We start from the raw sequence: 25,641 nt of genomic DNA on the forward strand, positions 1-25,641 counted from the left end.
CTCTCAATCTACACTCCCCCTTTCAGGTAAGAACTGAATCTAGGACTAGACTCCTGGCTCTGACTGAAGCCCAGCACAGACAGTTTCCCACACAAGGAGGGACAGTGCCCAGAGCTCTGACTTGTCTGGATGTTTGAAAAGGTGACTCCCTGGGGGGCTGGGATTGGGGCTGAGGCAAGGAAGAATTGATGGAGTCCCAAGTCCTCTTGGACTTAGGCCTTTTAGTGACTGGTGGGCCTTTGAGGGGTGTTTATATTGACTTTTGTGACTTGTGTTCTTTCGCTTAGGACAGCTGCCTCATTGGACTGAGTGACCAGTTCTGACTTAAGAGCCAATGAATTCTCTTTAGGCAGCAATGTATGCATTTTTCCTTACACACAATGAGAAAAATTGGGGAGCCCAGCCGAGTCCTGTCCACAAAGATCCTGGCCCTGCACTGCTCCTGCTTCCTTCCACAGCCAACCTTCCTGGTCCAGCACAGGCAGGAGGAGACAACTACATCCTGTCACCTTCCTGTTACCATGAGCTGCAACCCTTGGCTTCCCCACTGAAAATAAAAATCTGAATATGAATTTGATGGTTCGTGTCCTTGACCTGAGAGACTGGCAGTTCAAATTAAAGGTGAGAATTCTGAAAGTGTGATGGAGAAAATAAATAGCAGCATGGAGAACCTTCCAGAATCCGTGTCTGCTGTGCTGACCGTCAGCAGGGACAGGAGAAGTCTGTGGGAGCTGAGTGAGGATGGTGCTGGGCCAGGTGGAGCTCACTGCATGTTGGTTTTGTTGTCACCCCTCAGCTATGTCCTCCATGGCTCTTTTGTCCTTGTCACTTAGTATAAAAACATGCTGGCAGACTGATCACAGGAATACAAGGGTGTCCCCAGCCCTGTCCTGTGTTCAGGATTGTGAGCAGCCAGGGCTGCAGTGTAAGGACTGCCTGGGCTCAGTCCTACTAGCTGTGGTGGTTTAACAAAGGTCCCTGTTTATTTCTTGTCTTCTTGGTTTCTATAGAGGAGCAGCACTGTTGTCATTCCTGGGGAGGGGCCACAGTGGGAGGTGTTTTTCCTGTCCCTGTGCCAAAAAGTCCCCTCTACTCAGGAGGTGACCCTCAGTCCCCTGATCTGTTGCCTGGAGGTTCTCCCTCTCCCCCAGTCTTTCAGAATCTAACTCCTGTCTGCAGGATCAGCAGGAAGGACTAGTCCACAGGGTCTCAGTGTGGATCAGGTCCTGAAGGGACTGTGTTCTGCTCTGCCTCTACCTCCCTGGCTCTGGGAATCCTGGTGCAGCCTCTGATGGTAACGCTGGAACTCATAAGGCAGAGTCTACTAGTGTGGGTAGCTAGGAAATTGATGAGGACCACATTAATATTGGAGTATTGGGATCAGCAGGGAAAGCCTTGTGTGTGTGGGGGGGGAGTCTATGTAGCACATCTCAGTGTATTAAAAAGCTTTCTTAAACAGTGAAAACTTTTCTGGGCAGTAGTGGTGAACATCTTTAATCTCAGCACTCCAGAGATAGAGGAAGACAAATTACTGAGATCCTGGCCATCCTGGTCCAGGTCAGAGCTACACAGAGAAACCCTGTCTAGAAAAAAAAATTAAAAAATGAAGAAATGTCAAATGCTTCCTCACAGGAGAATCAGTTAATCTCAAAGAAATGAGACAAAATCAGCAGTAAATGACCCATTTATGGTGTCAATTTTAAACTTTATTTTTTTTCAAGGCAGGGTTTCTGTCCTAAAAACTCACTCTGTAGATCACGATGGCCTCGAACTCAAAGAGATACACCTGTCTCTACCTCCTGAGTCCTGGGATTAAAGAAGAGCTCTGCCAACAGCTCACCATTTTTTTTCCAGGGTCAAATAATAACTTTATTAAACTGTATCTTTATAGCAAAAACTGTAAAAGTACATAGACTAAAAACAAACACACACATAGATTAAAAAACAACTCCCCATTTACAAATTAATTTTAAATCAATTACAAAAACATATAATAAAGTACATAATGCCAGCTCACTGAGATGGAACAACTAGCCATTTAAACTTTTTTAATAATATGGAAATCAGTCTTTTATGTGTGTGTTGCCTGAAAAACTGCTATAACTGCTGTGTTGTTGTTTTTCCCACTTCAGACTGGAGTCACCATCATATCTGTGTTCTCATCACAACTGTCAACATTCACACTTTCCAGCACTGTCTCCCACACTGCTCATCTGCTTCTCTGGAGCCTTTGTCCCTGAGGAACACCCAGTGTCCTGTGACTGCTCACCTGAGCAAGGTGATGCTTTAGTCATGGGATGGGGCCATGGCCAAGTTCTAAGTGCTCTGCTTTCCATCTGTCCCAACAGCATCTCTCTGCCATTGCTCACTTTTTGGTTTCATGAAAGCCCTGGTTACAGATTACTTAACTACATCACTCTGCTTTGACTCAGATGTTTTATGTTGATGTTGTGAACACGGGTAAAGTAAAAGACCACTGTTCCAGAACAAAAGCTCTGTGGTAAAATCAAATTTCCGTGGCATGATTCATATAATACATTCATGTGTCTGATTAAGTATTCCTCTTTGTTCTTTACATGTTTAATTTTCAATCAGCCAGTATACTTGTAACTAAATCATGGCCAAATTCTACCATTTTAGTTATAACTGAAGAATAATTTTTTTCTGATAACATTTGATGGGGTTTGAGTCCAGAGCCCTTCACTGCACCAAGACTTCACTTCTGGATGTTACTTCTTGGTGACAAACTCCTTTAATCCCAGCACTTGGGAGACAGACGCAGCAGGATCTCTGTCAGTTCCAGAACAGTATGGCTGTGTACACACCACTTCTCAAGCAACAAAACAAACAAACAAGCCTTCACACTGGACAGATCTTACTATAGAGAGAAAACGTCTTTCAATGGGGAGTCATTGGAATCTCGGATGTTTGAATAGTACATAACTGTGAGGTGTCCATACTTGCCCCACCATAAGGTGACCTAAAATAATTGTCTGCCTCCTAACATGGCAGTTAAACCTGCCAGAATCTCTAGTAGCCTGTTACCTCAGCCAGACAGCCTAGAGGGGGGCAGGGCAGAGACAGGCCTCGGAGACTTGGAACTGAGGAGGGGCAGTAATGTATCCACAGTTGGGTTAGGTTCAGTAGTGCTGGCTGTGGGGCAGGGTGCACACAGTGGCTTGCAGCTAACCTCTGGCTTCCATGGGCGCTAGGGAGGCTGTTAGGACAAGCTGGTTGGGCCTGGGCAGACAAGGGATCCTGCCTCCTGGGGATCCAAGCTGGGAACTCTACAGACTCAGAGGGCTTGGGAAGCTCACCAACAGCTCCAGAGATGCCACATGGGCTCCAAATGTAAGGGGCTTAAGGGGTATTTAGGATTTGTTAGAATACACTGACGAATCCACAACAAGTTACCTAGTCGCCCAGATCTTCTGTTCTGCCCCAGGGATGAATGAATCTAGCAGTTCAATCTCTGACCACCACAGAGAGAGCTCCTCTATCCCCAGACAGCCCAAGGTCATGGCAGAGCGAATGTCCACTTGATACATACAGCCTATCTTGTCACTATAATTCTGCAGTAGAATTTGAGGTTAGGAGTGTAAAACCTCCAGCACTGTTTTTTAAAAGTTTGTTTGTTTGTTTGTTTGTTTGAACATGTGAATTTTTTAATCCTTCTTTACAGGTTACTTAGACCACTTTTGATTAAGAAAACTGTAGAAAGCTGGTAACTGCCACAAGCGGATGCCAGGTGGTGGCACGTGTCAATTTTCCACAGAGTCCTGCTTTTCGGGGTATTTGCACTGCTCGGGGGCTCTGCTCAAACTTCCTGGAATCACTCATGGCAGATTTTAGTCCACAGGTCGATTTTCTCCATATTTCTTTGTAAACTCTTCAGCATTCTTACAGAATTTTTTACGGTCCTTAGAGTATTCTTCAGCTAGGTCAGCTCGGAGTGGGTGCTCAGGCTGGGGGTCGTTCACCAGTGCTATGAGGGACTGGATCACTTGGTCAGTCTTGGTGGCTGGCTTCCAGTTTTCAGCACTGATTACCGGCAGACAGACCTGCCCCTTCTCATCAATGTTAGGGTGGTAGATCTTTGTTTTAAATGTGATCTTGGGTGGTTTGAATGGATACTCTGCTGGGAAGTTGATTTCAATTCTGAAGGCCCCCTTGTCATATGGAGGATTGTCAGGAACAATAAGCCCTTGCCATCATCAAATTAGCTTCATCAACCTGGATGTTACGGAAGTTTTTCATTCCACATTTTCGGATCTCTTCAAACTCCTTCATCAGCCTCCTGCTGGCCCATCTTGGATCTCTCCAGCACTGTTCTTAATCCTTCAGATTGTTTGGATATTTGTGGTCTTTTGTGATCCCATATGATTACCTGTATTTTTTTCCTAAAAGTGAAATATATCAGAATTTTGACAGTGTTACATTAAATCTGTAGATTAATTAGGGTAGTATGGCCATTGTCACAATGCTAACACTGCCCATACAGGAGCTTGGGTTGTCTTTCCATCTTCTAACATTGTCCTCTGTGATTTCCTGTCAGATCTTAAAGTTTTTATTGTAGAGTTCTTCTCTTTCTTTGGTCATATGTATCCTTAAACACTTAATTCTGGTGAAGTTACTTGGAATGTTGTACATTTCCTAATTTCTTTTTTCTATTTTGGAAGTACACTGCTGGCATAAAGTAAGGCTACCTCTTTATATTGATTTTGTATCTGGCAACCATAAGTGTTGATCATGTCCAAGAGTTTTGCAGTATACTCAACTAGGTCATTTAAGAAACAAATCCTGTAGTCTGGAGATAGAAATAGTTTGGCTGCTTCCTTTCCTGTTTTCTCCTTTTAGTGCCTATCTCTTATCTGATTGTAATAGCTGAGTTTTCAAACACAGTCTCAGACACAGCAGGGAGTGGACACCCTCATCTCAGAAGAAACACTGTTTCTTTCCACTGGATACAGTGTTGCATCATCACTCCTCTCTTCCAAAGGATACAGGGAGAGCATTCCTGGGTTTCTTTTTTGTACTTTCTTTGTTTCTTTTGAGTTGCTTTTGATGGTGTCTCTGTGTAGTCCTGGATCTTCTGTGACTGTCTATGGAGACCAGCATGGGCTCAAACTAAGAGATCCTCCTGCCTCAGCTGGAATTAAAGACATGTGAACAAAATGCCCATCCACACATGGGATTCCTGACTAGAGATTGGCTCTCCCAGGGCTCACCTTCCTCTCAGGACAATTCAGAATCTGTCTTAATGGGGAAGGAAAGAAGATCTTGAAACAAGCCCAGTTCCTTCATTCCGCTGCCCATTGTGAACCATGGCCTCTCTCAGACCGGGTTTTCTTAACACAGTTATGGGAATCTGACTGCAGTGATACTGAATCTCTAACAGCCCCCTGGTCAGGAGTAGGAGCCCCCTTCTTCATACTGGGGACACCTAGAGTCTCCTATCCTGGACTGTTTCACTCAGATTCTAGAATTTCATAATAAACAGGTTATCTCAGATCCTGTGAAATGGTGCAGGGGATTTTCACCCCTCCATCACTCCATTTCTGGTCTCATGGGCACTGCTGCAGTCCCCAGGAAGAATGCACAATGCCTGAACTTTGCTACTCTTCTCCTCAGATGCACCAGAGACACATGGGACCCATCACCCAGATCTCAAGGTGACCCTGAGGTGCTGGGCCCTGGGATTGTATCCTGATGACATCACCCTGACCTGGAAGAGAGATGAGGAGGCACAGAGACAGGACATGGAGAGGGGGGACACCAGACCTGCAGGAGACGGAACCTTCCAGAAGTTGGCAGCTGTGGTGGTGCCTTCTGGAGAGGAACAGAGATCCACATGTCATATGTAGCATGAGGAACTCCTGAGCCCTTACCCTGAGATGAGGGAAGGAGGGAGTGGGTGCAGAACTGGGTTCAAGAAAAGCATAAGGGCTTTTGCAGAAGGTAGGGTCAGGGCAGAGAGCTGGGTCATGATTGACCCAAACCTTTCCTTCCTTTCTCTTCCCTTCCTAGAGCCTCCTCAGTCCACCACCACCATCAGGACAATTGTTGGTGCTGTCCTTGGAGCTGTGATCTTAGGTTTTATCTTTGGAGGTGTTATGATGTGGATGAAAAAGAACACAAAAATAGAAGGGCGGGGTCTGCATTTTTTTCTGTTGTTGTGTTTTGTTTTTCATTCAGCACCTTCAAAAAGCATGTGTGCACACAAGTGTGCATGCATGCACGTGTGTAGGCCTGTGCGTGCGCGCACACATGCGCACACACACACGCACACACACACACGGGCACACGGGCACACCATGCCCATCTCTGGGTCTGTGTTCTGACAATCATTTACTGTAAAGCACAGGGAAAATGGAGGTCAGATTCTTAACCATGATGGTGGAAGCGATGGGGACATGATCCTCGGTGGTCAGAGTTCAGAAGTTAGAGGGGAATGTCCCTGCTGAGGACTCACAGGCTCCAAAATGGTTCATTCCCAGCACACATCCTTTCTTCTGTCTCCTGACCCTCTGTGCTGGTCTGCTGCCAGTTCTGGAAACTTTCTGGGATTCACAGCTTCCCTGCTCTCATAGCTTGGTTTCCCACAGGTGGAATCACTGGCAGCTGTGTTTGGACTTCAAGAAAGTGTGGTTGGTGAAGGCATGTCCCTGAGGTCTTTGGGTGGACCACGAGTTGGTGGGGAGTTCACCCAGCTTATAATTCCTCCTGCAGACAAATCCTCCGAAGCTCTCTGTGTGCATTGTTATTAACCCTGGACACACATAGCCCAGAGCTCTAGTGTATTTCTCACAGGCTGTGAAGATGAAATGGGAGTGGACCGTGGGACATGAATGGTTCACAGGGACACTGAGATTTTGGACCTGTGAAAGTAACTGAGTGGTGGGTTGTTGGTATGCTGTCTTCATAGTGATTGTTCATGACTCTTGTTCTGTAGTGTGAAGACTGCTGCCTGCAGTGTACTTAGAGACAGACAGTGTGTTCAGCCATCTCCTCTGATGTACAGAGCCCCTCATTTCACTGTCAACAACAGTGTCTGATGTTCCCTGTGATCCAATGGGCTCAATGTGAAGAACTGGGAGCCCAGCCCAGCCCTGCACACCAGGACCACTGCCATTCCATAACCAACCTTCCTTATTCATCAAACAAGAGGGGACATCTCCATTCTGTCACCTCCATGCTGCTCTGAGCTGCAGCTCATGACTTCCCCATTGAAAGTAAGAATCTGAATGTGAACTTCATTGTTCATATTTTTCACCTGAGGGTTGTTTGGTGGGTAAATTAAAGAGGTGATTTCATACAGCTTTGTAGAGGAAATAAATGATGTCATGGAGAACCTTCTGGAATCTGTGGTCACTGTGCTGTGTGTGTGCAGTGGGACAGGATGAGGCTGTGAGAACTGAGTGTGAACAGCGCTGTGCACAGCTGAGTCTGCTGTGGGTTTTGATGTGGTCACTCCTCACCTCTGCCGCCTCCTGGCTCTGGTCTTCTCTTCACTCAGGAGACCCACGTGCTGACAGAGGCTGTGATCATCATGGACAGAGCCTTGTCCTGTCCCTCAAATTAGGAGCAGCCAGGACAGCTGTGACAGGTCTTCCTTGAACACTAGGCCTGTTCTATTCAGATGTTGCTGGTGTCCTTCTTCCTTATGGTCCCAGGGTGTGCCAGCTTGGGGTTCAGGGTTCAGAGACACTGCCCAGGGTGGATTCGAAAGTAGGTTCGTCCTACTGCTCTGAGAGGAAAGCTGTAGGAAAAGACATTGCAAATCTTTAATCCCAGCACTTGGGAAGCAGAAGCAGGTGAATCTCTAATTTCTGAGCCAATTTGGTCATAGTGAGTTCCAGAACAGAGCCAGAGCTACATAGAGAGGTCCTGTCTCAAAAGAGAAACAAAAACCAAAACAACAAAACCACTTCAGCTCAGGAAGTCTTGTCCAGGCCTCACATGTCCACACCCTTGAGGATCCTGATATGGACTTGAGCTCCACAGATCCTTGGACCCAGCCACAGATTGGAAAGGGACAATGGGGGTGACAGTGGCTGAGAAGTGGCTACAGTTGGGTAGGTAGGGGTGAGGAAGTAAGGGGCAGCTGTAAGGTGTGGTTACTTAGAAAGCCACAACAGGTTATAGCTTTCAGAGAGCTGGGAGACAAGATCCTAAATGTTTTCACCACAGAAAGCTCACACCTTTGAGGAGATGTGTCATTCCCATTTAGACCATGTACACATCTGGAGCCATCACAGGACAGCCTAGGAATACACACAACTTCAATGTTTCCTTCAGTATTTAAAAAGGAGTCTGGCAAAGGGTTTGCTGACCTCCAATGGAGCCACCAAATCCAGTTTGCCCAGCCAACACCTATGCAGTGGAAACCACAGCAGACAACTGGGTTGCCTTAGGGGCAGTCCAGGCACCAGGAGGTGAAGGAGGTGCAATGTAGCCCAAGTACCCCATTTGGGCCCCTGAGGCTGCCTAACATTTTGGTCTTCACTGTGGATCCTGATCATTCCTACCAGAAACCCAATCTGAAGTTTTGGTCCTGGTGACTCCCAGAGGGCACTCTTGGCTACAAGGGCTGGGGACCGCTAGGCAGGGGACTAGGAAGGGACCAGCATTACATGTCCCACCACCTGACACTAAAACCTGCAGGCCTTGGCCTTGGAGCCCTGGAGCCCTGCTTTAGTCATCCACCAAGAAGACATCAAGAAATGAAAAACTGGCAGGAGCTGACTGTACACTGGTGCTCAGCTGGCAGGACAACTGGAACTCCATTCTGAGTTTCCTGCTGTGCTTAGTCAGCACCACCTGTATCCAGTGCCTAAACTGCCATCTCATGTGCCAGATGCAGCAGCTTTCAAGGCAGTGGTTGCACAAGCCCCACCCCCACCCCACAATCCCACCTGTCTCTGTGGCTTCAACTTGTCCCACATTTTGCTGAGCCAGTAGCTCACAGCCAGATAGAATCAGGACCACCTAGAACTGCCTGGTACAGAAAGGAGTTCAACACAGGCACAGGTACAATCCAGGGGACCTGAGGGCCTCCATTCCCTGGTTTGCATAAGACCCAAGCCAGAGAACACTTCCCCCAGCTCCTTGGATTCAGTTTGCTGTGACCTGGGGAACCTTGGGCTGTTTCTCCAGTAAGAATATCTATTGAACTCACTCTCACAAGCTTTCCAACACTGTGTCCCAGCAATTTCAGCAAGATGAAAGGAGATGTCCCTGAGACTCCTTGGCAGGCCTGCTGGCACCATTTGCTCCTACCCAGCTTCAAGACAGCCACCAAGCCAGCAAAAGGCCATCAACAGTCCACCTTGTGCAGTGCAGTCTGCAGGGGGCTGAATCTCTCCAGGGCATCCAGCTGCAGGAGCTGGCTGTGGACACCAAGAGCCCAGGGAACTCTGAAGACTTGTAGCTGTCCCAGAGGAGGACAAGGACTCAGAAGCTGAGGTCAAAGTTCACAGGAGGGAGGACTTCACCTCTTGTCATCCTGGCTGCCTTCTTGGTGCCTTTCCTCTTGCAGCTCTCAGCTCTCAGTAGCCCCCATTGTCAGGGTGAGCCATGGCTGGTCTGGAGCCTGTGGCCATGCTGCTGCCCTGAGCAGGCTGTAGCCCTTGGAGTGAAGCTTGAACACCAAGGAATCCAGAGAGAGGTTTCTGAGTGATAGGTGGCCTGTTGGTGTGACACAGTGACCCATACTCTGCAGATCTGCAGACTGTAAGAGTGAGTGCTGGAGTGCAAGGAGGCTGCTGGCCAGCCCCACCTTTGAAGACAGCCAGGGACAGCAGCAGGCAGGGCCTCAGAAGTTAGTCACCTCAGTCCTGACCAGGACATGGGTTTTCTCTGTCCTGAATGTGCACCAGCACCTCTGCTTCCTGCAGCACCTGCCAACCCAACAGTGCCTGGGTGAAATGCTGAACTCCCTGGAGGTCTCTGAATTCTTCCCTTAGTTTTTCAGGAAGTCTGAGGCTTCCTAGGTCTTGAGTTTGCACAGTAATCTGTGCAATGAGAAAGATATCAGAAGTTAGATTTGACTCCAGGTGTGGCCGTGGGTTCTGATAGGGGAAATTCCAGTCTGGCCTCAGACATCTCTGTGTTGATGGGGACTCCAAGGATGCCTTGAAAATGACAGAGGTTTCTGGGTTTATTAGCCACAACTACCACATCCATCCTGGGAAAGTGAGGATAACTTTGAGCAGCAGTTGAAACCGTTACATGACAGCAGAAAGAGACAGCCATGCTCACAGAGTCATAGGCCACAGGAAGCAATGAGGCTGGAAAGGGAAGCCGGCAGCCATGCTGAAAAGGTGGGTGGATGCATGTCTCTGTGTGTGTGTGTGTCTGTCTGTCTGTCTGTCTGTCTGTCTGTCTGTGCACTTATCTAAGAATAAGAAGACTAAGAGAGGCCCAGATGATCAGCTCTTAATGTAAAGAGACCTCAAGAAGGAGCAGCAGGAGGAGCTGGTTCTTCCAGACAGCTGGACACTAGGACTGATGAGCACAGTGTAAAAACATCTTCCCATGTGACAGAAGACAAGGCAGACATTAGAGCCACACAGGGAAAATACTCCTAAGGAAATAGGGGACAGGACAGGGCAGGAAGCCACCCCGCAAAGGGAGGAAGCTGCAGCAAGAAGCCAAGAACCTGGAGCTGTGGTGCCAGAACTGTTATTTCCCAGTGCAGATAGAACCCTTGAGGAGCCTTAGGACAGCTGCTGGTGGCTGGAGAGAGGCCTGTGAAGAGCAGGTTGTGAGGAGGTGGAGTCTTCTTAATGAAACAGGGGGGTCAGGACTAGGAAGTGTTCTGATGGATTGGATGGACACTTTTTATTAGAGATTTTTCAGGCATGACAAGGGCACTTGCATGAGGCACTGTATGTGGCCCTGGAATTGGAATGTCAGAGGGGGGTCCTTTTATCTAACAGAAGTGTGGGCTGGCATGATGAAAGTGCCACCAGAGTGGACTTCCCTGTGGACTTAATACAACTTAGGGGTTTGTTCAATGAGCCTACCTCTGGCAAGATGTGCTCTCCACTGACAAGATGATGTGAAGAAAGGACATTTGTGTCCATGCAGCCAGGAAAATATCAGAAGGGACAAGTCCACCCAGAGAGGGCTCCACAGAAGAAGTGTGTGGAAATAGGCATGGTGGTGCATGCCTTTAATGCCAGCCCTTGGAGACACTAGCAAACAGTTTCCAGCCCAGCTTAGTCTCCAAAGAGAGTTCAAGATCAGCCAAGGCTACCTAGAAAAACCTTATCTCAAAAATAAATGAATGAATACATAAATAAAAACAACAATGATAAAAAAACTGTATGGAGGAAATTGTTAACTTGGTCCATAAGTGCAGTGCTGAGATAGTGCAGCCCTCATGGCCAGGAGTCAGTGCAGGAAGTGTTAGCAGTCATCTCCAAGGGCTGCCTTGTGTGATTTGAGACCACGTCTCTGCAGGAGGCAGGAGCTGGGGACAGAAAAAGGCATGCCATGTAGAGACCAGGAGGACCCAGTTTCACTTCTCCAGCTCTTAACCTATGTCTGATCCTTCCTCCTGGACACTGATGACGACTCGGCGGTTCTCACCCGCATTGGATGTCGAGATCCCGCAGAACCAACCAGTGTCGCCCCAGGCACCTGTTGCAAAGTCCAAGCAGACCGAGGAACTCAGATGCCCAGATCTGAGATGGGGGCGGTGGCGCCGCGCACGCTGCTCCTGCTGGTGGCCGCCCAGGTCCCGACCCAGACCCGCGCGGGTGAGAGCGGGGTCGGGAGGGAAACGGACTCTGCGGGGAGGGCGGGTGGGGCATCGGGGAAGTCGCGTCCCCGCATTGCCCAGCCCCTTCCCCACCCGCGTCCCGAGCCCTGCGCCCTGCTCCCCTCCGGGCCCGCGCACCCTCCCGGGGTCCCGGGAGGAGGGTTGAGGTCTCACCGCTCGCCGCCCCCAGGCTCGCACTCGCTGCGGTATTTCATGACCGCCGTCTCCCGGCCCGGCCTCGGGGAGCCCCGGTACATAGAAGTCGGCTACGTGGACGACACACAGTTCGTGCGCTTCGACAGCGACGCGGAGACTCCTAGGATGGAGCCGCGGGCGCCGTGGATGGAGGAGGGGCCGGAGTATTGGGAGAGGGAGACACGGAAAGTCAAGATCAAGCAGCAGATTAGCCAAGGGAACCTGAGGACTGCGCTGGACTACTACAACCAGAGCGAAGGCGGTGAGTGACCCTGGGTCAGAGGTCACAACCTTCACGTCCCTATATACAGACCGGAATCGCCCGGATCCCAAGTCCTAGGTTCTTCCCGAAATGTGGGACCCACAGAGACTCCCGACCAGAGAGACACGGACTGGGAAACACTTTCACTGTCAGTTTAGAGGAATCTAAGGGAGGTTGGGGCAGGAGGTGGGCTCAGCCCGGGTAGGCGAGGCCTGGGACGCTAATGACCCCAGGACTGGACAGGGTTCTAAGCTGACCGCGCAGCACCCCCCCCCCCAGGCTCTCACACTATCCAACGTCTGGCTGGCTGTGAAGTGGGGTCGGACAGGCGCCTCCTCCGCGGGTATAGTCAGGACGCTTATGATGGTCGCGATTACATCGCCCTGAACGAAGACCTGAGGACGTGGACGGCTGCTGACACCATGGCGCTGATCACCAGGGGCAAGTTGGAGCAGAATGGTATTGCAGAAAGACTGAGGGACTACCTGGAGGGCGAGTGCGTGGAGTGGCTCCGCAGATACCTGGAGAAAGGGAAGGACCAGCTGCTGCGCAAAGGTGAAGGGGTCTCGGGCATCTCCTCCCTCTGCCCTCGGGCTGGGCTCAGTCCTGAGGAAGAAGAAACCCTCAGCTGGGGTCATGCTCCTTTTTCTACTTATTTTTAATTTTTAACTCTATTACAGAAAAACTCACACTGTAAAATTAACCGAACAAAGACTATACAACTCAGTGAATACATATAGTTGTGGTAGCCATATTGATCTTGTGGAGGTTCACTTTGAATCTTACACATTCCTTATCAAAGATAATTCAGCACTTACCCAGCACCAACACGAAAAAAAAAAAAAATGAAGCTAGAAAGAAAATCCATGACAGGTAAATAACTAGAAAACAATTAGCTTTATAACCTGTTTTAAAACTCAGTACCTATGGTCAGTCCTTTCTCATCCCCAATATTTAGCCTTTCTTGTTGTCTTTTCGTCATGCTATACTGTACACAAATGTACACTTATTTACATATGTACATATATTGTTGGCTGCATATGAGGAAATATACTGTAGTTTTCCCTCCTGAGTCTGTGTGACCTCACATAGTAGTGTACATGCTAAGTTCATGCATTTCCTGTGTATTTTGTGATTATATTGTTTAGAGCCAAACAATATTCCACTTAACATGTGTATCAAACTTCCATTATCTACCCATATGTTGATAGAAAAAATTCAACTTTTAATGAATAAATAAATCAACAATAAGCATGGGGTTTAAATATCTCACCAGTAGGGTGTAGACTTATAACCAGGAATAAAATAGCTGGGTCATATGGCAGTTCTATGATTAATTTTTTAGGAAATGTCAAAAATGATTCCACAATGACTGTATTAATTTGCACGCGCGCGCGCGCGCGCGCGCGCGCGCACACACACACACACACACACACACACACACACACACACACACCCTCTCCAGCATTTGCCTGCACATGTGCATGTGCCCACGTATGTACCTGGTGTCTGGGGTCAGAGGATGGAGTCAGATTCCCTGGGACTGGAGTCACAGACAGTGAGTCTAACCCAGGTCCTCTGTAAGAGCATCAAGTGCTCCTCACCTCTGAGCCAACTCTCCAGCCCTTCTAAGTAGTTTAGTCTGCATTTTCATGAAGGCTGGAGATAATGAACACACTAAAAATATTGGTTGCCATTTGTGCTTTTTCTTTTGTTACGACAACTCTCTATTCAGTTCTTTCAATCATTTGTTGATTGACAATGTTAGTTCCTTGGTGTTTAGTTTCTGCAGTTCTCTGTAAACTGAAGACTCTAGTCCCTTGTCTGCAGTCCAGCTGGTACAGGTTTTCTCCAGTTATGGTTCTGTTCCCTCTGCTGACTGTGTCCTGTGCTGTGAAGACACTTTATCTTCATGCTGACGCATGGCCTGATTAGCAGCTGTGCTATTGTCCTCTTCTGAGGTTCTTGTCCACCCCAGTATCTGGAAGGGGTTCCCCTAGGTGTCTTCTTGAATTCTGGGTGTTTCAAGTCTTCAACTTAATAAGGTCTTTGCTCTATTTCAAGTTTACTTTTGTACAAGGTGAGAGGTGAGAATCTAAATTCATCTCGGGTTAAAAAGAACAGTGTTGTTACATCATGTGTAGAATGGACTCTTTTTCCAATATGTGTTTTGTATTCTTTGTTGAAAATTAAATATACATAGCTTTGCATTTTATTGCAGGATATCTATTGTATGCTATTGGTTTTCCTGTCTATTTTATGCCAGTTCCAGGCTGTCTCTGTCACTCTAGCTCTGCAGGATATTTTGAGGTTGGAGTGCAACCCTCCAGCAGTGTGCTTTTGTTTAGTTTTCCAAGACAGGGTTTTTCTGTGTGACAGTCCTACTGGCTCTGTAGGCAAGACTGGGGAATTCGCAAAGATCCACTTGCCTCTGCTCTACAAATCCTGGGATTAAAGGAATGCTCCACCACTGCCCAGACTCCAGCAGTGACCTTAATCCTTAAGACTATTAGGGTCTTTTGCCAGTTCATACAAATTCTTTCTTTTTTCTAAAGCTATGGAATATATCAGAGTTTCATAAGTCTTGCAGATTATATCTACAGATTAATTTGGGTAGTGAGGCCATTGTAACAATATTAACTCTGTCAGTTCAGAATCATGGGTTGTCATTCCATCTTCTGACATTGTCTCTATGATTTCCTGTGTCAGATCTCTAAACACTTAATTCTAGTGGAGTTGCTTTGAATGTTATACATTTCCTAATTTATTTTTCTGAAAATACACTGCTGGGATAAGTGAAGAATACTTTTTATATTTGTTTTTTTATCAGGAAATCAAGAATGTTTATTAGGTCCATGGGTTATCCTGTGGACTCAAGAGGGTCATTTAAGGAAAGAATCAAGCTGTCTGGAAATAGGGACAGTATGACTTCTTCCTTTCCTACTTTGATCCCTTTTATGCCAATCTTCTGTCTGCTTCTGAGAGCTCATATAAAATCATCACTGTATTAAATACAGTGGTGGAGAGGGTGCACCCTTGTGTCCTTTCTGGCTTTAGGGGAAACTCTGGGTGTGTCTTTTGACATAATATCCATTTGTCTCCCTATCTCTCAAATATGGGAGGTGGGAAGTTCTATAGGGTCTCCTTTATCAGGGACTGGCTCTCCCAGGGCTCACCCTCCTCTTATAACAGTTTGGGGTCTGTTTCAGGGTGCCTGGAAGGACCGATAGCAGCCCCTGTGAGGCATGGTTGCTCTCAGACTTGGTCTGATTCTCACAGTGCCACTGGAGTCCAACTCAAGTGGTGTTGAGTCTCAGCCCCACCCACTCAGGAGCAGAAATTCCTTTCCCAAATTCTACAAATTTCCAAAGGAAAGGTTGTCTAGACATCTGCTGGGGGATTTCCCTACCTGCAGCTGGCTTTCCTATCCCTTCCCAGGGTTAATCACATAAGTACCTGGAATTTACAAGAAGAATGAAAAATACCTCATCTTTCCAACTCTTCTCTTAGACCCTCCAAAGGCACATGTGACCCATCACCCTAGATCTCAAGGTGATGTCACCCTGAGGTGCTGGGCCCTGGACTTCTACCCTGCTGATATCTCCCTAACCTGGCAAAGGGAGGAGGAAGAACAGGCCCAGGAAATGGAACTTGTGGAGACCAGGCCTGCAGGAGATGGAAACTTCCAGAAGTGGGCATCTCTGGTGGTGCCTTCTGGGGAGGAGCAGAAATACACATGCCATGTGTACCATGAGGGGCTGCCTGAGCCCCTCATCCTGAGATGGGGTAAGGAGGGAGGGGTGCAGAGCTGGGGTCAGGGAAAGCTGGAGCTTTCTGCAGAGCCTGAGCAGGGTCAGGGCTGTGAGCTGGGGTCATGACCCTCACCTTCCCTTCCTGTCCTCCGTTTCCCAGAGCCTCCTCAGTCCACTGTCCCCATCATGGCAGTCATTGCTGTCCTGGTTCTCCTTGGAGCTGTGACCATCATTGGAGCTGTGGTTGTTGTGAGGAAGAGGATGAGAAACTCAGGTAGGAAAGGGCAGGTCTGAGTTCTCTCTCAGCCCCCTTTAGCAGTGTGCTCTGCCTCGTGGAAACACATCCACACCCCCCATTGCTCCTGTCTCTAACCTGGGTCTGGTGTTGTTTCTGGAAACTTCCTAGGCTTGGGGTCTTCCCTGGTCTCTCACAGCTTTTCTTCTCACAGGTGGAAAAGGAGGGAACTATGCTCTAGCTCTAGGTAAGTATTGGTAGCAAGATTGTACCTGAAGCCTGTGGGATGAAGCTGATGGGGAGCCCACCAGCCCATAATTCCTACTCCAGCCTCATACTCTCAGTCTCCTAAATGCTTTGTCATTTCTTCTTCTGCAGGCAGGGACAGTGCCCAGAGCTCTGACTTGTCTCTGGAGGCTGGAAAAGGTGACTCCCTGGGGACCTGGGACTGGGGCTGAGGAAAAAAGAAAAAGACTGGGTCCCTGATTTCTCAGAATTTAGACATTTGAATGAGTCACAGTAGGCCTTCCAGATATCTTCATATTGACTGCTCATGACTCTTAGTCTTTACCTTCAAAGAGCTGCCTCATGGGGACAAGTTCTGACTCAAGAAACAATAAATGTCTGAAGCTGTCTGTTTTGTAATTAGCATATTGTCCCTGTGTTTATTTGGGGTTGAGAAGGCCTGAGAAAACAAGATATTCCATGATAAAACCAGATTCAAACAATACATATCCACCAATCCAGCCTTACAGAAAGTACTGGAAGGTAAACTGCAACCCAGGGAAGTTAACTACAACCAGAAAAACATAGCCAATAGATAATCCCAATTTTCCAACAGTCAAAAGAAAAAAGGGATAGAATCCCACACATAATCTTGCCACCATAACCAAATCAAAAACAAACAAGAATGAACAATAATCAATGGTCATTAATATCCATCAATATTAATTGTCTTAACTCCCCTATAAAAAGACACAGATTAGCAGAATGGATAAGAAGACAGAATCCTTCCTTCTGCTGTATTCAAGAAACTCACCTCAACCTCAAAGACAGACGGTACCTAAGAATTAAAGGTTGGGGAAAGATCCTCCAATCAAATGGACCCAAGAAACAAGCGGGGTAGCAATCCTAATATCCAACAAATTGGACTTTAAACTAAAATCAGTCAAAAGAGATGAAGAAGGTAATTTCCTACTCATCACAGGAGAAATCCATCAGGACGAAGTCTCAATTCTGAACATTTATGCCCCAAATACAAAGGCATCCACGTTTGTAAAAGAAACATTACTAAAACTCAAATCACACATAAAACCACACACATTTATAGTGGGAGATTTCAACACCCCACTCTCACCACTGGACAGGAACACCAGGCAGAAACTTAACAAAGAAACAAAAGAACTAATAGAAGTTATGGCGCAATTAGACTTAACAGATATCTATAGAACATTCCACCCAAATACAAAACAATTTACCTTCTTCTCAGCGCCACATGGAACCTTCTCTAAAATCGACCACATACTTAGCAACATAGCAAACCTCAACAAGTACAAAAAAATTGAAATAACCCCCTGTGTCTTATCAGACCACCATGCTTTAAAATTAGAATTCAACAACAACAAGAACTACAGAAAACCTACAATCTCATGGAAATTAAGTAACACCCAATTGCACAATTCATGGGTCCAGGAAGAAATAAAAAAAGAAATTAAAGATTTCCTAGAATTCAATGAGAATGAGGACACAACATATCCAAACCTATGGGATACTCTGAAAGCAGTGCTAAGAGGAAAGTTCATAGCGCTAAATGCCCATATGAAAAAAAACAGGAGAACAGTCACACTAGAGAATTAACAGCACAACTGAAAGCTTTAGAAAACAAAGAAGCCAATACACCCCGGACAGATTTCACTTTCCAAAATTAAATCAAGAACAGATAAGCAACTTAAATAGACCTATAACCTCTAATGAAATTGAAGCAGTCATTAGAAGTCTCCCAACCAAAAAAAGCCCAGGACCAGATGGCTTCAGTGCAGAATTCTACCAGAAATTCAAAGTACAGCTAATACCAATTCTCCTCAAAGTATTCCACACAATAGAAGCAGAAGGGTCATTACCAAACTCTTTCTATGAGGCCACAATAACCTTGATACCCAAGCCACACAAAGATACAACTAAGAAAGAGAACTACAGACCAATATCCCTCATGAACATTGACGCAAAAATTCTCAATAAAATATTGGTAAATCGAATCCAAGAACACATCAGAGAAATCATCCATCCCGATCAAGTAGGCTTCATCCCAGGGATGCAAGGATGGTTCAACATACAAAAATCCATCAATGTAATCCACCCGAGAGGCAGGGCTTGGAGAGTCATTTTCTCTGGCTGAGTGTCAGAGGTTCACACCATTGCTACTGCACACTTTGGTGATGGCTGTTCACTTGGACAGACAGTTATGCTGGTCAGCAAGATGGCCACAGTGGTTGTGCCTCAATGGTGGCAGCAGTAGTTGGTGGCACCCTTCATGTATGCCGTTCCTCTTAATTTCGTATTTTGATATGCATTTAATCACATATAAATTAATTATTTTTCATTCCTTCTTCAATACTTTTACCACCTAACTTATGCTATACAACATCACATAAGGAAGACCATCTGACCTGCTGGTTCCTGAGATTCCCTCTTAGCTTCTGGGTCCCCCCAGGAAAATTTACAGATCTGTGATGAGGGGGACCAGCGCCCCCTACAGGTCACTAGTGTGATGACAGTCAGAAGTGTTCAGACACATAGTTCAGTGTCATCATTGATTTAACTTTGTCTTTGCAGATTTCAGTTTATCTTGTTATTGTTGTATTTCTTAAACCTTCCACACAGATCCCTCAAAGGCACAGGTGACCCATCATTTTGGACCTAAAGGTGATGTCACCCTGAGGTGCTGGGCCCTGGGCTTCTACCCTGCTGACATCACCATGACCTGGCAGAGGGAGGAGGAAGAACAGACTCAGGACATGGAGCTGGTGGAGACCAGACCTTCTGGGGATGGAACCTTCCAGAAGTGGGCGTCTCTGGTGGTGCCTTCTGGGGAGGAGCAGAAATACACATGCCATGTGTACCATGAGGGGCTGCCTGAACCACTCACACTCAGATGGGGTAAGGAGGGAGGGGTACAGAACTGGGGTCAGGGAAAGCTGGAGCATTCTGCAGAGCCTGAGCAGGGTCAGGGCTGAGAGCTGGGGTCATGACCCTCACCTTCCCTTCCTGTCCTTCCCTTCCCAGAACCTTCTCAGTCCACTGTCCCCATCATGGCATTCATTGCTGTTCTGGTTCTCCTTGCAGCTGTGATCATTGGAGCAGTGGCAGTTGTTGTGAGGAACAGGAGGAGAAACACAGGTAGGAAAAGGTCAGGGTCTGAGTTTTCACTTTTTTAGAACTGTGCTCTGCCTCATGGAAACACATCCACACCACCATTGCTCCCATGTCTGACTGGGTCTGCTGTTCATTCTGGAAAATTCCTAGGGACGGGCTCCTCTCTGGTCTCTCATAGCTTTTCTTCTCACAGGTGAAAATGGAGGGGACTATGCTCCAGCTCCAGGTAAGTGTGGGGAGCAGGATTGTTCCTGAGACCCATGTGGTGTACAAGTATTTGCAGAGCTCTGCCACCCATATTAACTCCTCCAGCAAAGTCTTCTAGGGTCCATGTTTTTGCCTTCCAATGAATATAGCAGGGACAGTTCCCAGTGCTCAGATGTGTCTCAACCAGACTGTGAAGGTGATAATCTGGGACGAGGGGCAAAGTGGACATGATTGGGTTTCAGGAACTCCCAGAATTGCCTATGAGTGGTGGGTTGTTAGGATGTTGTCTTCACAGTGATTATTCATGACTCTTGTTTGTACCATGAAGACAGCAATCTCATGAGGATGGAGAGACAGACAATGTGTTCAAGTCTCTCCTGTGACATCCAGGGCCCCTGTGTTCCCTTCCACAGCCAACCTTCCTGTTCCAGCACACAGGGAGTTTATATTATCCTGTTACCTCTCCTGTTGCCCTGAGCTGCAGGTCCTGAGTTCCCCACTGAAAATGAGGATCTCAATTTGAACTTGATTGTTCTCATCCTTGATCTGACAGGTTGATTGGCTGTTAAATAAATTACTGAGATACTTAGAGCTTGTGGAGGAAATGAATGGCAGTGTGAAAACCTCCCAGAAATGGGTTCATTATGCTCTGTGTCTCTGATGGGACAGGATGAGACTGTGGGAGCTGAGTGTGCACATGGCTGTGTCCAGGGGGAGCTCAATGTGTTGTTGGCTGTGACATGGTCACTCCTCAGCTCTGTCACCTCCTGGCTCTGTTCTCTTCACACTTAGAACCACATGCTGAGATCTGTTGTCACAGGGACACAGGGATTGGCCAGAGCCCTGTCCTGTCCCAAGATTGTGAGCAGCCAGGACAGGTGGTACAGGTCAGCCTGGGCTCTGACCTTGCTGTAACTCTATATCCCATATTCACTGTCTATTGTTGTCTGTTTAGTTTGTGTGGAGGACTAGGCCTGTTCTTGTTCCTGTAAGGGGAGCCTGCCTCCTTATCCCTTGTTCTCCCTGAGTGACAGCATTAAAATGTGGTTTTCCATTCCATCCTTTCCCATCAGCGCCCAGCTAGGCCCCTGCTCTCAGGAGACTGTGGCCTGAGAACATGAACACTCAGGAGACTGTGGCCTGAGAACATGAACTTCAGTCTCCTGAGCTCCTGCCTTCTCCAGGCCCCTCCCTGGAGGTTCTCTCCTTCTTTCCCATCTTTTAGAATTTACCAGGATTGTAGACTGGCAGAGAGGAGGGAATCACGGGTCTTATCTCAAATCTATCCTGTTGGTTCTGTGTTCTGCCCAAGGTCCCTTCCTGGCTCTGGGAATCCTGGTGCTGCCTCCAGTGGTGACTCCAGGATTTACAGGCTGAGTATACTTAAGATTTGTGTTTATTTAAAAGACATGATCCATTTTGTCTTGTTGACTGTGTCTTTTGCCTTACAGAAGCTTCAGAAGGTCCCATTAACTAATTGTTGATCTCAGTGTCTGTGCTACTGGTGTTATATTCAGGAAGTGGTCTCCTGTACCAATTCATTCAAGGGTACCTCCCACTTTCTCTTCTAAGAGGTTCAGTGTGGCTAGATTTATGTTGAGGTCTTTGATTCATTTGGACTTAAGTTTTGTGCATGTGATAGATAAGGATCTATCAGCAATCTTCTACATGCCAGCATCCAGTTATGCCAGCAACATTTGTTGGAGATGCTTTCTTTTTTCCATTGTGTAAGTTTAGCTTCTTTGTCAAAACTCAGGTGTTCGTAGGTGTGTGGATTAATATCAGGGTTTTCAATTCGACTCAATTGGTCTACCTGTCTGTTTTTTGCCAATACTAAGCTGTTTTCATTACTATAGCTCTATAGTAGATCTTGAAGTCAGGGATGGTGGTGCCTCTGGAAGTTCCTTTATTGTACAGGATTGTTTTGACTATCCGGGTTCTTTTGTATTTCCATATAAAGTTGAGTATTGTTCTTTCAAGGTCTGTGAAGCAAGACAAAATAGCAGCACACAGAATGGGAAAAGATCTTCACCAACCCCACCTCTGACAGAGTGCTGATTTCCAAAATATACAAAGAACTCAAGAAACTAGTCACCAGAACACCAAATAATCCAATTAAAAAGTGGAGTATAGAACTAAATAGAGAATTCTCAATAGAGGAATCTAAAATGACTGAAAGACACTTAAGAAATTGCTCAACATCCTTATCCATCAGAGAAATGCAAATCAAAACAACTCTGAGATACCATCTTACACCTGTCAAAACACCAATGACAGTTTATTCTGGAGAGGATGTAAAGAAAGGGGAACACTCTTCCATTGCTGGTGGGAGTGCAAACTTGTGCAGCCACTTCGGAAAACAGTATGGTGGTTTCTCAGGAAAATGGAAATCCGACTACCTCAAGATACAGCAATTCCTCTCTTGGGCATATATACCCAAAGGTACACATTGATACAACAAGGACATTATGTTCAACTATATTCATAGCAGCGTTGTTTGTAATAGCCAGAACCTGGAAGCAACCTAGAAGTCCCTCAATTGAAGAATGGAGAAAATGTACATTTACACAGTGGAGTATTACTCAGCAGGGGGGGAGACAATGGAATCTTGAAATTCAAAGGCAAATGGATGGAACTGGAAGAAACCATCCTGAGTGAGGTAACCCAGTCACAGAAAGACAAGCATGGTATATACTCACTCTTATATGAGTATTAGACATAGAGGGACTACCAGCCTACAATCCATATCTCCAGAGAAGCTAGGAAACAAGGAGTACCCTAAGAGAGACATACAGGGTCCCCCGGAGAAGGGAAAAAGCACAAGATCTCCTGAGCCAATTGGGAGCACAGGGGGGGGGGTGTAGGCGGGAGATAGGAAACAGAGAAGGGGAGAAGAGGAGGGTGGAGGAGAACAAGAGGGATCAGAAGACTGAGTAGGGGAAGTACAGAGGAGAGCAAGAAGAGAGATACCTTAAATAGGGAGCCATTATAGGTTTAAAGAGAAATCTGGCACTAGGGAAATCTCCAAAGATCCACAAGGATGACCCCAACTAAGATTCTAAGCAATAGTGGAGAGGCTGCCTTAAATGCCCTTCCCCTATAATGAGATTGATGACTACCTTATATGCCATCCTAGAGCCTTCATCCAGTAGCTGATGGAAGTAGAAGCAGACACCCACAGCTAAGCACTGAGCCATACTTCTGGAATCCAGTTGTAGAGAGGGAGGAGGGATGAGCCAAGGAGTCAAGGCTGTGCTGGAGAAACTCATAGAAACAGCTGACCTGACCTAGTGAGAATACAGGGACCCCAGTCGTAAAGCTGGGGAATCAGCTCTGGACTGAACCAAGCCCTCTGAATGTGGGTGTCAGTTAGGAAGACTGTGCAGTCTATGTGACCTCTGACAATGGAACCAGTATTTATCCCTAGTGCACTAATGGACTTTGGCAGCACATTCCTCATGGAGGCATATTCTCTCAGCCCAGATACATGGAGGAGGGCCTAGGCCCTTCCCAATGATTTGACAGACTTTGATGATCCCCCATGGAATTACCTGAGAGGAAGTATTCCTTCCTTGCTGTGTGACAATTTATCTGCATTTATTGCATTGTGAGCTGTTGAAATGACTCTATTTTTTATCATTTACTTAAATTATATGTGACCTTCAAATGTAATGTTTAAAGTGTTTTGTGGTATAAATAGCTGTGGAGAACAAAGGAACGGGGGCAGAAACTTGGAGGGGGGCATCACGAGAGAAACATCGCGAGAGAAGGATAAAATCATGTATGAGAGAATTAGAGGGAAAGACCAGGAGTAAAGACAGAGCCAGATGAGAAATAGAACAGAGAAAGCCAACAGTGTAACAGAGGAACATCTGAGAGAGTGGAACATGAGAGAAGAAAGAAGGAATCCATCAGCACAGGTGTGAGAGCGCATTTCTCCTGACCCCCTCAGATAGGAAAGAGTTTTTAGTTGCTGCTGACTCTGTGGATTTCTCTCAATACCCAGGGCTCCATCTAGGAGCTGGCTCTCTATGGTCAGCAGTAGTTCTCTGATGCCCATCATCCTTTTATGAAGTAAACTGGTGCTGCCAGGAGCAGACAGGTCTCACTGCCATGAAAATCCTTATGTTATTAAAACATCTTAAATGCCATAATGTGTAGGTCTCTGAGGGTTTATAAAGACCAGCAATCTATCTAAAACAAATCTCTAACTTTCTAAATCCCTAAAACACACATAACTTGACTGCAAATTAGATTGCTTTAGATGACTAACTGTATTTCTTAATTATCCTAAATAGATTAAAATAGTTTTCAAGGACTACAGCTTTACATTACATTTTTAAATGGGCTGTGTAGGTGCAGTTCCTTAAACAAAAGTAGAAACACATATACAGTATGTTAAAACAAACATGACCATAAATTGACTTGGGACTACAAAAAGACCATTTGCCTTATATGTCTGTAGAGAACAGCAGAGACAAACATCTGGAAAGATTTATGAGAATTTATCATATTGGATTTGTGCAATATCATTAAGTCAATTTACTCTTTTTCTTGGGACATCATCCTTTACCTATTCATCTCTCTCCTTCAGATGTCTCATTTGTCCAGTGCTCTTCAGAGTCCTTAGTTGGATGCTGTTATTCTCCTGGAAAGACAAAAACAAACCCCTTCCCCAACCCTAACTTTGACGAGTTCCCTTTTTGGCAGGTTGTACCTGATCAAATGAAGAGCATTTGTTAGTCTTACAACTTAGTGTAGATTGAACGGCCATGATGTTTGATGAACTATCGCCTCTCCTAATCAAGAGGTTTCTCCTGTTCAAGTCAAATCTTTGTCCTTCTAGGTATGATCCACAGATTTCTTCTCTAATGAACACAAAGGCAAAATGTCTTCTCCGATGTAACGCATGTCCTGGTTTCATTCTGAAGTCAACACATCTTTGAAGTGCACAGGCTGATTTAATTTAGCAGTTTTTCCTACTATCCAATGTCTCTCTGCAGGCATCATTACTTTCTCATTAGCATTTAAAAGACTTAAAGGTAATGAAGCATTGTGTAATCTATCTCTGGGGTCTTTATTACCCATTTATGTTTATTAAACATATCTATTAAAGTGCAATTAGATCTTTGTATAACTGTATGATTGGGTGGTATGCCTGTAATATACTTTATGTTGTATTATGCAAAAAAATTCATTTCACTAGAGATATATGCTGGAGCATTGTCTGTCTTAATTAGCTATAATGTCTAATAAATATGCAATTACAGAATCAGCCTTTTCAGAACTCAAACCAGTTGCCCATGGGAATCCTGAATATGTACCTGTAGTATGGTGCACATACTTTAATTTTCCAAACTCTGCAAAATGAAACACATACATTTGCCAAACTTCTTTTTTTTTTTTTTTTTTTTTTTTTTCGAGGCAGGGTTTCTCTGTGAGTTTGAAGGATATCCTGGAACTAGCTCTTGTAGACCAGGCTGGTCTCTAACTCACAGATATCCACCTGCCTCTGCCTCTTGGGTACCTTTTGGGTTACGTCCTACAGGTGATGGAGTTTGGTTGTACAAATAACAAATAGGACATTTCTTCATAATTTCCTGGGGCTCTTCTTGCAGACACTTTATTGAAAAGCACAGGAGAGGACACAGGTCAGACTTATGACCCCAACAGTGGTGAAGGTGGGACTTGGTTCACAGCAGTCAGAGAACGGAGGGAAGGTCTTCACTGAGGACAGTTCTCCAGGAGTGTAGTTGTCTTTCTGATTCCTATATTCAAGTTCCTCTCAGTGTAGACAGTTCACTTCCTGTTGCCTGTTGTTCAGTATGTAAAATTCTCAGCTCTTTCTCCG

The 25,641-nt window shown here is 46.1% G+C and overlaps 2 protein-coding genes across 3 annotated transcripts; one reads left to right on the forward strand and one right to left on the reverse strand.

Moving 5' to 3' along the window:
• Positions 1–3,732: 3,732 nt before the first annotated feature.
• LOC100753227 (ubiquitin-conjugating enzyme E2 L3-like) lies at positions 3,733–4,299 on the reverse strand. The gene is given in 2 exon segments (XM_035450944.1): positions 3,733–4,212; positions 4,214–4,299. Coding segments are annotated over 2 exon segments (441 nt in total). The 5' UTR covers positions 4,291–4,299; the 3' UTR covers positions 3,733–3,848.
• Positions 4,300–11,695: 7,396 nt separating this feature from the next.
• On the forward strand, positions 11,696–22,765 carry LOC118237712 (H-2 class I histocompatibility antigen, Q10 alpha chain-like). Of its 2 annotated transcripts, none has more exons than XM_035450938.1 (7): positions 11,696–11,765; positions 11,958–12,224; positions 12,504–12,779; positions 15,735–16,010; positions 16,137–16,250; positions 19,777–19,809; positions 22,746–22,765. In XM_035450938.1, the coding sequence occupies exons 1-7, from the start codon at positions 11,696–11,698 to the stop codon at positions 22,763–22,765; spliced, it is 1,056 nt and encodes a 351-aa protein (XP_035306829.1). The 2 variants fall into 2 exon arrangements, with proteins under 2 accessions (XP_035306829.1, XP_035306828.1); XM_035450937.1 differs by lacking the exons at positions 19,777–19,809; positions 22,746–22,765 and adding exons at positions 16,426–16,462; positions 16,600–16,669.
• The last annotated feature ends 2,876 nt before the right edge of the window (positions 22,766–25,641 follow it).

This window comes from Cricetulus griseus (genome assembly GCF_003668045.3).
Source record: "Cricetulus griseus strain 17A/GY chromosome 1 unlocalized genomic scaffold, alternate assembly CriGri-PICRH-1.0 chr1_0, whole genome shotgun sequence".
Classification (NCBI taxonomy): domain Eukaryota; kingdom Metazoa; phylum Chordata; class Mammalia; order Rodentia; family Cricetidae; genus Cricetulus; species Cricetulus griseus.